Source organism: Mastacembelus armatus, chromosome 1, assembly GCF_900324485.2.
Source record: "Mastacembelus armatus chromosome 1, fMasArm1.2, whole genome shotgun sequence".
NCBI classification, from domain to species: Eukaryota; Metazoa; Chordata; class Actinopteri; order Synbranchiformes; family Mastacembelidae; genus Mastacembelus; species Mastacembelus armatus.
In genome coordinates, this window is record NC_046633.1 from 12183391 (window position 1) to 12197549 (window position 14159).

General features: G+C 38.3%; 1 protein-coding gene across 1 annotated transcript in view; it reads left to right on the forward strand.

Annotated features, from left to right (window-relative positions):
• vegfc (vascular endothelial growth factor c) overlaps nucleotides 1-1544 on the forward strand; it is a 46988-nt gene extending 45444 nt beyond the window's left edge. The window contains exon 7 of the mRNA XM_026302404.1: nucleotides 996-1544. Within this exon, the coding sequence (XP_026158189.1) occupies nucleotides 996-1104 (109 nt within the window). The 3' untranslated portion in view covers nucleotides 1105-1544. The remainder of the gene's footprint in view (nucleotides 1-995) is intronic.
• The last annotated feature ends 12615 nt before the right edge of the window (nucleotides 1545-14159 follow it).

The following is a 14159-nucleotide window of genomic DNA, read 5'->3' on the forward strand; positions in this document are numbered from 1 at the left end:
ACTATACCTTAATTAAAAAACGCAGTTTCTAGACATACAATAGCAGTTGATATTTCTCCAAAAATGTGAACTCTAACTAACAAAGGCCATGATATGATAGGTGTGTCATATGGTGGATTTTGATAAAAGGATCAGGGACTGCATTCCCTGCTGTCACAAGATCTAATTTGTGATGTAAATCTAATAAAGGGCTAGCATCACCACCAAAATCATCCCACAGGACTGAAACATATCATTTCAGAATGGGTTGACAGATTGACTATCCATCATTCCATCTGTTTTCTGAAGAGTCTTCTCAGGTTCAAATTGTGGAGACTGGACTTTTTCTATTCCTGTTCCAGTACAGGCCAGTCAGATTAACTTTAGTTACTTTAAGATTAACAGATCTATATTTTAAAATGTTGGCTTTCATTCATCCCATATTCATTCTTTCACATTCACAATAATCTGATCCGTTTAAAAAGTCTATAGATAACTGATGGTCAGATTGCCAGTTTCATAATAATATTCAAAGTCCTCTAATAGGTAGGACTAAAGCTGATATTTTTAACCATGTTATCAGCACGGCCCTACTGATGCCAGTGTTGGTTGATCACTCAACATTTTTGGAATCGAGAGGAATCTCAATAACCATTAGATGGATTCATGTCCCTCAGAAAATGACGTGTTTTCCCTTAGTTCTTCCTTTAGTACTAACTTTAGGTTAATAGTTTATGTCAGCATTGCAAACAAAATATGTATTGAGTAGGTTCATGTTTTAAAGGGGATAAATCCACCTATATTTCTAATCCTGCAGAAAGATCATCTATACATAGCAAAGTCATGGTAATAATAATTTTGGTGGCAAACAACAAAAATCATCATTCGGGTATGAAAAAACGAATTTTTTCAGCACTCAAATAGGTTGACCTGTCCTGACCTACTATAGAAATATTTCTGTTATGTAATCAGTTTTTAAAATGACATTTTGTTTTTGTGTTTGTTTTTCATTACAGTTGTCTCAGGCCTCCCTGTGAAGTCAGGAGGCGAAGGTGTGAACCAGGTTTCTCTTTCAGCGAGGAAGTGTGTCGCTGTGTACCGTCCCACTGGAGACGGCTGGACTAACAGGCAACTAACGAGTTAATACAATGCTAATGGGCAGGTAAAAAAAAATTACCTAGTAGAATTCATCACCCATCCATTTGTAGATCTGCTGGTCATGAGTATCCCCATCAGCCTTGATGGCAGCTAAGTATGCAGACCCTGTTGAATGTGGGGAAACGTTAGTGATTGGAGTGCAGATACGGAAACTCTGGACATTTGAACGTGGGAAATGCACTGACTACAAAGATGTGTTAATGAGAGAGCTATGAGTTGGAGTCCAGGAATGAATAGAAGGACTGAATGAGAGAATCAACACTCAACATATTGTCTAAATAATTTGTTTTAAAATATTTGGGGGGGTTTGTATTAATAATGTCTCTGTATTCGTATGTCAGATATTAATTATATAATTTATTAAATGTTATTTTTGAATTTGTTTCTTGCAATTTCAATCTTTTCCATGAAAATACACTGTGATCAATATTTTTGTATCATGTATATGTGTAAAATAAACTATACTGGATGTTGAAAATTGTTAAGTTAGTTTATTAACAGTTGTAGTATGACTGGTGTAAGGTGTGGAAAATGCGTGTGCAGATGACTTGTGTGTGGTGTGCCTGTGTGCTTGTGCGTGTGTATCTGGGGCTCTATGTGCATTGTGATTGGATCCTGTTGCCTGGGTGGTGCCCTGGGTGTGGCTGGCACCTATTGGTCATGTGTGGTGTTTGGGGAATGTGCTGGATTTTATTTGTGTTTGGAATAACATTCGTGCTATCCGTATTCTGCAATTATTAAGATAAATTTTCAAAGCTTTTACAATTGGCTACTGCTCATTCAAACTTATCCATCCATTATCTATACCATCTTATTCTTTAACCAGGATCACAGAGATCTGCTGGAACCTATCTCAGCTCTCTTTTTGGTGAAAGGCCGACCTTCTTGCTGTGAGGCAATGGTGCTAACCACTCATACACCGTGCTGCCTTCATTCAACCTTATTATTTTTGTTTTGTTCTGTTTTATCAAAGTTTAGTTGGTTTATAAAGAGAGGTTTTTCCTGCTGGGGACCTTATGTCTGCGAGTGTCCCCCCATGTCCTTGCTACAGTTGGGTCAGAAAGTAGGATAATATTAAAAATAAATATTCAATTTGATTTCATTTTTCATTCAGACTAATGTTCATCTTGATTTTATCAGAGTTAAGTTGACTTCTAAAGAGAGATTTGGTGTTGACTTATAAAGAGGTTTTGGTTTATTCTGCATCCTGCAGGTGATCTTTGATGTATTATAAGGGGATTTTCCCACATTTGGTTCAGAAGGGGTTGGCCAGTATGCTTTATAAAATAAGTGTTATTATTATTTAATTTAGTTTCAGCCTTTTCAAAAGTAATGTCCTAATCATGTCCTAATCATGACACACGCACACACTATGTCTAGACAGATCTGAACAAAGCCAGGAAGCAATCCATGATCTAAGTTCAAACGGTAAGCATGGTTTTTATTAAATTTTTTATTGTCTTATAATGAAAGAGATCGGTGCCCTTTTTTTAAATTTCCATGGTCTGGTTGTGTGTTAGCATGTTCTAAAGGCAGCGTGGAAAATTGTTTTCAAAGCAGAGATGTTTTTCATAAATTAAACACTGAATCAAATGGTAAGTAAACTTTTATTAAATAGACAAAGCTTTTTTGTTACCTAAACATTGTGATCTCGTGTGTTTGCATGTGCCATCAAGTTTCTGGAGCGCTTCCTGAGAAAACTGTAGAATTAAAACTTAAAAAAAAAACCTAATAAACTCGATGAATGTCAGGGCTGTGAGCTGATTCATTTTATTTTTACTGAAGAATAGCAGCACAAATTCAACTTCATTTATTTAGTGCAAAGATACTGCATTTCCTACACCATTTTCACATTAACAATACCCCAATGGTTTGCCAGCAGAACGCCTTGAATGTGTAGTATTAACATTAAAAAATGGTTTTGCATGCATCTTTAGTAAATACCTGTAAGTAATGGTTAAATAACTCATATTCAACACGTAGTCAGTTATGAAGTACTTCACCCTATGGAGCACCACATTCGCTCAGAGCAAGAAAGTAGAAACATATACATACACATGCAATGTACATTGCCTGAATGAATGTTATGCTACACTGATCAGCTCGATGTGTACTTGAATAGCTGTTTTGAGGTGCACTTTGAGTTTCATGCCATGAATGGAGAATGAGGACATTTTGGCTGGTTCTTACAACTCTGAGAGTTCAGACTTATGCTACAGACATAAACTGCAGCATGAAATAAACGTGAACCTTGCTGCAGTGCAAATTTACATTTTGGGAATTACTATGTTTCAGCGTTAACCCTCAAGCCACCTTGGGGACCAAATGTGTACATTTTGCTTTTTTGCTTTTTTTGATTCTCAATATATCGGTCTGCTCAAATTGCATGAAACGTGGCCAGGATTTGTTATTATTACTATTTTTACAATTCCATTACTCCCTCTATTGCAAGGTGTATAAAATAGGAGATTTGTATATATGTCTAGACTCTTTACCCTCAGGACTGATTTGGTCCAATTGACTCCCATTATACCACATATTTTTGATATGTTGTAATCCTGACATATTATAATGCTTTTCCCATGGATACCTAATAAATCTAAGTCTCTACCTTCAAAATACAGGGAAAACAGGTTTTAGGTGTAATGACTCCCCCAAGCCACCAGAGGCAGCAGAGTCTTCATCACATAATGTTTCAGTGGAGGGCTGGTTCTCTTACCTTGCAAAATGCATGGCAATAAAAAAGCTGAACACCACAAAAATGGTCTTGGTGTGTTGGGATTGATATAAAAGACTTGTTACTTTTTCAGCCTCCGCAGATGACAACACAGCATAAAAGACGCAATTAATTAGAGAGGGAAATCGGGTGAATGTACAGGTTATGATAGAGAGAAAACTTGCAGTGCAACATGGAGGAAGAAAGCGATCCATAGAGTATTGGCGAGTCCGCTGGCGATGCAGAGGATTCAAGACATTCCCTATTTATGGCCGGATTTCAAAGAACTGTTCAATGTTGTCGGCTCCAAACAAAGCTGTTCAGAAGAAATCTACTGGTGCACAACATTGATGTGTGTGCATGACGTCTCTGATGTTTACTGTGTGTAATTTTAAACTGCTGAATTGATATGAGTTGGATGTCATTTTCTTTGTCCTGGGTCAATCAGTTTTGGCCCATAGGAGTTTTGCCTCCTAGTTACTTATAAAACAGCACACTTACCACCAGAGTCTGATAAAAACATTTGCAGCATCTTCCTGCAGACATCCAAGACCCTAAGATAAAAGATAAACACATTTTCTCCCTAAATTTTTCTTATCCTAAACTTTAAAAAGTAAATGGTTCTTACAAAGTATGCACACAGGTGTTTGGACAGTCCAGCAACACAAGACTGAGATTGTAACATTAGTGCATTTTTTGACGTTCTTACTGACTTTGCATGGAGTGAAACAAAATGCCACGTGCCCGAATTATTTTCGTTTGCCTCACCTCACACACAAACACACACCTCCATAATGAGGAAGGAACCAAGTGAGCTACCCAGGTCTGCTGATAAGATGTTGGCACATATAAAGTGATTGTGTCTGTGCAGTTATGACTGGTATTAATGACGCTATGGAGCCCAAAACCTGCTTACATATTCACATTGTGGTGACTCAAGCTTCCATGTGGGGGCCACATGCTGCTCTTCATTAGGGAAAGCACTGAATTATAAGGTTAGGGGAGGTTTGACTAAGGATAAGGATTAGGGTGAGACAAGTAGTGGGTTAGGATTAAGGTCAGGGTAGTCTCCAAAAGCGAATGTTAATGTAAACTCAATGTAACGTCTTCAAGAGTAATGAAAACAAACGTGTGTGTGTGTGAGAGAGAGAGAGAGAGAGAGAGATGTGAAGATAAAGCCTGGTGGCACAGAAAGCAGTTCACACCATATATTAGAGTACAATCCAGTGTTAACACTCCCACTCCCTTCCTGGCATTCAAACCCTTTTTGACTTATGACCTGTGTGTATGTGCAGGTGTGTGGATGTCTAGCCAAGAAGGAGAGACGGAGATTGAGGGAGAGGGTGAGAGAGTACAACATTATAGGAGGGAAATGGGTGTATTGGGTGTGTCAGCGGCTTAGATAACACAATAGAATGAGATGTTAGTGTGTGTGTATGTGTGCACATAATGTCTTTAATGCATTAGACAGGGAAAGGCTTATTAGGAATGTGAACTGGAATGCTCACAATACTTTAAGTTCCTGACTTCAAAAAAGTTCAAACACTGCTAGAGGTTCTTTTTTTTTTTTTTTTTTATAGAACGCTGTGTAAAATTTACATAAAACAGAATGCAGTAATTTGCAAATCTCATAAACCCATGTCTTATTCACAATAGAACTAAGAAAAAATATCAAATATTTACACTGAGAAAATGTACCATTCTACGAAAAAAACAATTGAAATTGATGGCAAAATCTGCAAATCTACAAATCGTTAAACTATTTCAAAATAATGTTCCTCAATGTAAAAGTGCAAATTATTTATATCATCATCTACAGTACATAATATCATCAAACGATTCTGAGAATCTGGGGAAATCTCTGTGTACAAAGGACAAGGCCAAAACGCAATACTGAATGCCCGTGACGGCAATACATTAAAAACATGCATGATTCTGTGATGGACCTCACTGCATGGAGTCAGGAATATAACCAAAAATCACTGTCTGTAAACACAGTTTGCCATACCATCCAAACATGCAATTTAAACCTCTATCATGCAAAGAAGACATATATGAAGATGATCCAGAAACGCTGCCGTCTTCTCTGGGCCAAAGCTCATGTAAAATGATCTGTGGCAACCATGACTAAAGGGTAAAGAACAATTTGTTATCAGCGCTCAGTTCAAACGCCTCCATCTCTGATGGTATGGAGGTGCATTAGTGCCTGTGGAATGACCAGCTTGCACATCTGGAAAGGCACCATCAATGCTGAAAGATATATCCATGTTTTAGAGCAGCATATGCCCCCACCCAGACAATGTCTTTTTCAAGAAAGGCCTTCCATATTTTAGCAGGACAATGCTAAACCGCAGACTGCATCTATGACAACAACATGGCTTCCTAGTAGAAGAGTCCGTTACCAGATGTTTACAGACTGTTGTTAAAAGAAGATGGGTGATGTTACACCGTGGTAAACATGGGCCTGTCCCAACCTTTTTGAGACACGTTGCTGACATCAATTTTAAAATTAACTTATTTTTTTCTTAAAATGGTATATTCTCTCAGTTGCAACATTTGATATATTTTCTGTGTTCTATTGTGAATAAAATATGGGTTTATGAGATTTGCAAAGGGGCAGCACGGTGGATGAGTGGTTAGCACTGTTGCCTCACAGCAAGAAGGTCCTGGTATTGCAACCCAGCCTTTCTGTGTGGAGTTTGTTCTCCCCATGCCTGCGTGGGTTTACTCTGGGTACTCTGGTTTCCTCTCACAGTCCAAAAACGTGCATGTTAGGTTGACTGGTGACTCTAAATTGCCCATAGGAGTGAGTGTGAGTGTGTGAGGTTGTTTGTCTTTGTGTGTCTCTATGTGGCCCTGTGATGGACTGGTGACCTGTCCAGGGTGTACCCCTGCCTTCCACCCAAAGAGAGCTGGGATAGGCACCAGCAGATTCCCCGTGACCCTGGTTAAGGAATAAGCGGGTATAGAAAATGGATGGATGGAGATTTGCAAATCATTGCATTCTGTTTTAATGTACATTTCACAAAGTGTCCCAACTTTTTTGGAATTGGGGTTGTAATATTTATTCACTTTTTAAGCCAATAAAAAATCAAACTTTTTGTCACCAGCATTTATAGTAGACCTGCCAACACATTGTCTGACTATATGTTTTTTGGTTTTTTTTGCACATTTCTGTTTATCAGTATAAATTCTATTAGATAAGTGATTTTGACCTGAAATAAAAATCACCTCTTATTTAAATGTTATTTATGTCAAACTGCAGACTGAATTTAACCCTGAGGGGGCAACGAACGTGCCGACATATTTTGTGGCATCTTCTCCTGATACTCCGTCAGTTTTGATTGTACAGATAAGAGCAATATATCATTTCAATCTGTACAGGATCTACTTCTATTTGTAAAGACTCATAATAACAACAAAACGCTGTGCTTTTGTAAAATAAGCAGAGCAGACCGTGTGCACTCTCTGTCTTCTCTGTCTCTGTCACCTCTCTTCACAGACACGTAAATAAAACAACCAGAATCTCAGTGAATACTTGCCTCAAACACATGAGAAATATATGGCTAGAAAGCTTGAAATATCTTCTTTTAAATGAAACAATTCAAGTTGAAAACAAATCATCTCTTTTTAAGTAATCCGTATGAAAATAAGGAGCGGTACGGTTTCTCCTGTCTCACCTCATTATAGCTGTGATCAGTGTCTGGCCCAGCTCTCTTTGGGTGAAAGGCAGGGGTACACCCTGGACAGGTCACCAGTCCATCACAGGGCCACATATAGACAGACAACCTCACACACTCACACTCACTCCTATGGGCAATTTAGAGTCACCAATCAACCTGACATACATGTGTTTGGACTGTGGGAGGAAAGTAAATTTTCCCTCTTTTTTTGATATATTTCACTTAATATTTTATGAATCTACATAAAAGATGACCTTCTTTTGCTATAACAGCAAAAGTGGAGTATATCACCCTCTTTCTCTTCGTGGATGCTGATCTGGTGCCAAAATAAAGGCTAGGAGATGGAGATACAAACCTTTCATACCATCCATCACCATGGGGAATGTCAACTACTGAACAAAAGTGAGGTGCTGGAGGCACTGGTTAAGACCCAGAGAGCATTTTCTGATGCTTGTGTGTGGATGCGCTTGACTTCACTCTGGTATATGCAGACTGAGATGCTCAGGCAAGTGGCAAGACAAAAGGTGGAGGGCTGGCTTTATTTGTGAACAAGAGATGGTGTTCATCTTATCTGCTATGTTGCCTGACAGGAGTTTCCATGTTGTGCAGAGGCCTGTTACTAAATGGTATTTGGATGGGACTGTTCCATTCTGGGCATCGTTGAGGATTAGGACTGTCCTGCCTTCAGTTAATCATTCACTAGTAACTGGTTCATTTATGCATGTAGGCTTTCATGGAGTGAGGTTAGCTTGTGTATGGACAGCTTGTTGTACATCTTAGCTAAGCCTTTCTTCACCACACCTTTCTGTATTTTTGACAGCTGGCTAAATTCTCTTCAGGTGCCTTTATCTTGTTTTCCAACTCCTTCCTCCATGGAGGACACTGCTTCTTATGGTTCATCTTGTTTGTATTTAAGCCAAGCATCTCAAGGATTACTGTTGATGTAGTGTAGTCCAGTGTAGTGCAGCTTGTTGGCCATCAGGATTGTTAGTAGTGCTGCATTCACATCTCCTAGCAGACATTCGAAATTAGCTTCATTTGGTCTTGATAACTGTCACCAGAGGTTCTCATTATCCGTTTTTGCCCTGTACTTTAATCTCTGGTCAGCTGCTTTTGTGCTGACCTTGCAGGTTACTAATGGGGCATGGTACCCAATCTCAGAGTGTGGGGGTGATGATCACATCCCCCCCCTGACCTGAATCTCATCTTGGCTTCCCCTTGCTGTCGCAATTGTGATGTACCTCGTCAGTCTCTAGTTGTGATAGTAGGTGCTTCTTGTGGATGTTAGACCACTGAACTACTTGTTTCGATGTTAAGTGAAGATGTAGGGTGTAGAAGATTGCAACATCCTCTGCACGTAACCTCACTCACTGGGGTTGCTTGTGTAGTAACATGCCAACACTTCCCTGTTCTCAGTTCTTGTCCAGGAATGTCTCGGCTGCAGTTTTATATTAATAATGATTTATAGTAATGTGTAAGTCTGTTTTCAGCTGCTCTCTTTCACCTGAAAACAGGTAGTCTTTCCTTCTTACATAACAGCCAATTATTGTAATTTATTATTAAAATCCTTACATTGCAATCATCCAGGTAAATTCAAGTCGTTTGCCCTAGTCTGCCCTAACAAGCTCCTGCTAACTGTGAAAAACCCAATTTCTGTTGTATTGTTACTTATTTACATAAAAGTGGCCACACATAAGGTTTTTATTTAACTTGTGTGTGTGTGTGTGTGTGTGTGTGTGTGTGTGTGTGTGTGTGTGTGTCCTCTTGGTCAGTAATATTCAAACTGTCTACTAGCTGTGAATAATCGTGAATGAAAGCAGCAGAAATTAAAAACAGCTGCATGGACCATCTAGGTGTGTGTGTGCTTCTATGTGTCTTAATACTAGTCTCAATTTTATATCGTAAAACCATAAAATCCATCTATAAAATCACTGTACCTAAATGTATAACAACCTAACAGAGTCAGACAGCAAGACTTTAGAGATACAACAATAACTGATGATGTGAACAGCCACAAAGTGAATCACACATTATAAAACAAAATTTTTAGTTTGCTGTTCAAATGCCTTCTACAAAACACTAATTTCTCTTTCTATTGCACCATGACGACTTAACCTGCTGAGTCAGGTCTGTTTATCTGCTTTTTGCTATTTTTTTAAGTTTACCTAGGGTCTTGAAAACCTGTTTAGATTCTTTTTTAATTCATGCTAAAGTCTAACCATTACAGTCGTGTACCAAAGACAATCAAATGGAGATTCAGCTTGGTTATTTTGTCATATGTATATTCATAATTTTTTCTGTTGAAGCTGTAAAGTATTTGAAGCTGCATTAAAATTCTTAGATGAACTGTAAGGCCCAGTAAATACTCCTAATGAATATCTATGTATAAACACATGACCTTAAATTGAATCTGATTCAAGTGGCTGTTTACATTGTTTCTTGACACATAAAAAAAAATGATACTTTTAATCTTTTAATGCCACTTTTGCAACAAGTCACTTGTACTGAAGGAATAAAGAAAGGAATAAACTAAAATCCAGAATAGTCAGAGACATGTACACCGTCCTTATGAAAGTACTAAAAACAGGGTGTCATGTTTAGAAGATAAAGAGATTTGGCTACTAGTTTTGTTTTGTTTTGGTAAGCTTGTGACTGGTTAAAAAATAAAAAATCTGAAGGATCCTTCAGGTCATGGTGTTAACACACAAAAGCATCATTTAGTTTTATATCTACATGTATGTCATCTGGTATTACCACATATAGATGGGATGATATGCAATAAAATCTTGGAAATGAAAACGGATTGAAAACATTTTTTGTTAGACATATTTAAAGAGTGCATTTGATTAAAACAAGTTTGAATAAAATGTCATTATCTATGTATCCAACCATGCAGTACCTCTGAAACCTCTACACCATCTGACCTTCCACTGACCCTGAACACGCCTGTCACATGGGATGCCTGGCAGCCAAAATATTTTATGTAACATCTTTGAAGCACTCACTGACTACAGTGTGTGCAGTGTATGTGTGTGCATGTGTGTGTGTGTCAGTTAAAGAGAGACAGAAACAGGCAGAGTTACTGCTCCTCTCCTCTGGTTATGAAAACACAGCAACCGCCAACACTGGCAGACACTTGGTCTAGCTAATATTAAAACCCTGAAAAACACGCATCATTCTATATAAGGTCATTTATTTTAACTTCTAAACATGGCAATGAACTAGTCAATCACATGGGACATAAAATATTTCATGAACATGAACCTTTATTTATGGCAGATCACCTCTCACATCACTCTCCGATTGTTTTTAGTGGGGTCTCCTGGAGTCCGGGGGGATGTCCAGGTTCAGGGAGGTTGTCGTATCAAATAGTTGACATCTTGTTTCACTTTATTAAAATACTGAGTGTGTAGTGGAGCAGTATAGTTTTCAACAATGTTAAGAAAATATGCATAAGCACACAGGCAGAACAAGACAATAAAGAAATGCACAAGGCACTAACCTTAATGTTTATTTATGCATTTAAAATGGTGGAGTAGTGGTCCAAAACCATGTATCTAGCAGGGACGTTTTTTTTAAATATATTGTTTTGCACTTTTCGGCCTGAACATATGTATCTTCAGATTATCCCACCTTTTTTACTATTGCTAATGGGATGATTCTCCCAGAGATGTAAACCGCATTGAGCAATGATAGTAATTTACAACACTGTAGTGCCCTACGACAAGGCCTGTTACAATGACCTAGTTTGTTAGTTGTTTCCAAAAGAAAGGAGAAGATGTATTTGTTGTATCTTAAGTCAGCTATTAATATTCTGTATTATTATTGTTTGAGTCTTATCTTGAATATCTATGACACACAAGTTGCCAGTTGGTGGTAATAAAATTGTACTCACAAAGTTTATTTGTATAGAGCACATAGCTGTTATGTTGCTGTTGAAACATCTGGTGGAGCTGCAAATTACGCATTGGTTTTAAGGCTGTCTGATAACCAGTGTTAACTTTGATAGCTCCCAGAACCTGACTTTCCTGAGAGCATGGTTGATCAGTTGATGTACCAGCCAGCAAGCTGTATTGTAGCTTACAATGCTAAGCAATGAGACTAGGAAGCAAAGGCTGAGGCACTTAAAGCTTCTAGACATCCCAGTGTCACAACTCTATGGTTTGACTAGTCCCCCCAAAGAATGTAAGCCTTCTGACCATCAGTGGCTCAAATGTTATAGTAAAGCTTTGTGCTAAGACCCATATGATGACAATTCCAACATTAATTTGAAACATTTCAACAGTTAAAGGTCAGACCTTGTTCTTTTATCTTTTATCCCATGGATGTTGCATTTAATATGAACAGTTCAGCGGTCAGTAACCCTTGATGTCGGTCCATTCACATGTGGCTAAATACTGCCACCTGTTGGCCTGAACAAGTACTATCAGAGATTTAACGTCTGTGCTAGTAGGTGAGGTTTCCTTATCTACATGTGATTTCAAGTCAGAGCCCATTCAAAGGGTCAGTATCCTTGTGCACAAATCACCCTTCTGTTAAAAACAGCAAAATGCTACCATCTTGTGGTATTATTACAAATTGCAATAGAACAGAAATTCACTTATAGGAGGCATTTATATCAATTTTAAATTCTTTTTTGATCCACAGGTGTCATGTATAGGCAGCTACAGTTCATAAAATTGTTTTTGTTCATAATTCCTCTATAATCAAAGATTTACCTCATGTGCAGCTCCAGGATAATTAAAGGAATGTTGAGCTGCAATTTGTAATGAGGATGAAGTAATTTGCTAGGGGGTCCTACTCTACTGATGCTGCAGGATAATGTCAACATTAAGGCAAAATACACTGAAACTAGATTTTCACCTCTGTTTGGGTAAAAGTATCACTCAGCGCAGTTACAGTTTCACTTTTTGTTGGGCTTTACCATGCCATATTACTGACATTTTTTTTTTTTTGTTATTATTAAACGTCAGATACCTACCATGCTGAATTGGTAATCCATTGCTTGACTTAGAATGCATTGTGCTGTTCAGTTCCTGTATGCAACCACTGACATAGTCTGCAGGACTTTTTGAAACCTACTCTCCATACAGTATGAGTTCTGGAAGACTGATTGATCTGACAAACAGCTTTTAAATTCAAACTATTGAGTGATCCGTCCAACTCTTGTCATTAACCTCTTCTACAGTAGACTGTTGAAAGTTACCACTCTGTGGGATGCCACTTAAGCAGCAGGTGGTATTCACTTCTATGGCTGCCACTTTTTCCTCTGACCTGCTGGGTTAATTAGTAACTCCAAATCCTTTTTTCTTTCTTTCTTTTACTTTGTTTTAAGCTACGAGCAGTAAGTGCCACATGAGAGGGGATTACTGAAGCAGCTAAATTCATGATGTTGGCTACATTGGCAGTCACACAGAAATAACTACCAAACACTTTACTAGAACGGTCTAAACAGCATCTGTTCTATGTCTGCTTTTCCTCTATGTTAGATAAAGAGAGCTTAGAGCACTGACAACAAGGTCAGTCCAAATACTTTGTCCTGAGTGTTTTGCTGGGGGAATGATTAACAGTGATAGAAGGCATTACTGAAATGGATGGTCAGGTCAGAAAACAATCTTTAATCACCTCCCCAGTTCTCACAAAACACCTCCTGAAAGGTACAAAAGCCCTCAGTTGGTTCCAGAAGCCCAAAGAGGAAGCAAGAAATTGCATTGACTTTTACTTCTGCAATGAAGAAATCTTTTTTACTCGTACTTTTGAGTATCTAACAGTTATGCGTTTAAGTTTATACTCGGGCCTCCAGCACAAAATAAAATCTCTAAGCTTTAAAAGAAAAACAGTCTGTAAGAGTCAGGGCAAACACAAGGTCTATGTTTTGTGTGTGCCACTGCGTGAAATTGCACTTGTGTTAAAATCTGCGTAAGACCACCTCTTTCACAGGGCAATTTTCATGGTTTTACTTGGCATAGGTGCAGGCACACAGATGTCTCCAAAACCAAATTCCTAATGAAAATAACATATAATTTATATGAAATATGGCCTCTTTCCATTTGCTACACATTGTCCATCTACTGTGGGTTGACACATGCATCAAAATTTTTGATGAGACAGACATAGACTACTGGTACTGTCATCGATATGGTGTAATCTGGTGACCTGGAGTCTTCAGGAGCTCCGTACGACACCAGAACATGTGTTAAACCATTAGTCTCTGATTTGAGACAAGGGTGTTACTTTTCCATTTTGTTAACTTGGCATAGAACCACAGCCATACAGCTGGTAAAACACCAAAATGCTCCATCCCATAGGCCAAGAACAAAATAAACATCAGACAAGATATAATTTTTTTTCTTAATCTCTGCAGCAGAATCCTGAAAAATCTGATTTGTTACCTTTAATTGTCTCTAATCTAACTGACTACTAATTAAATATAGAGAATGTCTCCATTCAGGGTCCGCATCCTTGAAGGATGTGGCCTACAAAGGCATGTAGAGAGCATAGGCTGAACAATGGGCTGAACCTAAATAAGACGGCCTAGTATACGGAGGACTACCTACTTGCATCAACGGCCCCTGTCCTTACTTTTGAGTGATGAAGCACCACTCCTGTCACCTAGCAACCAT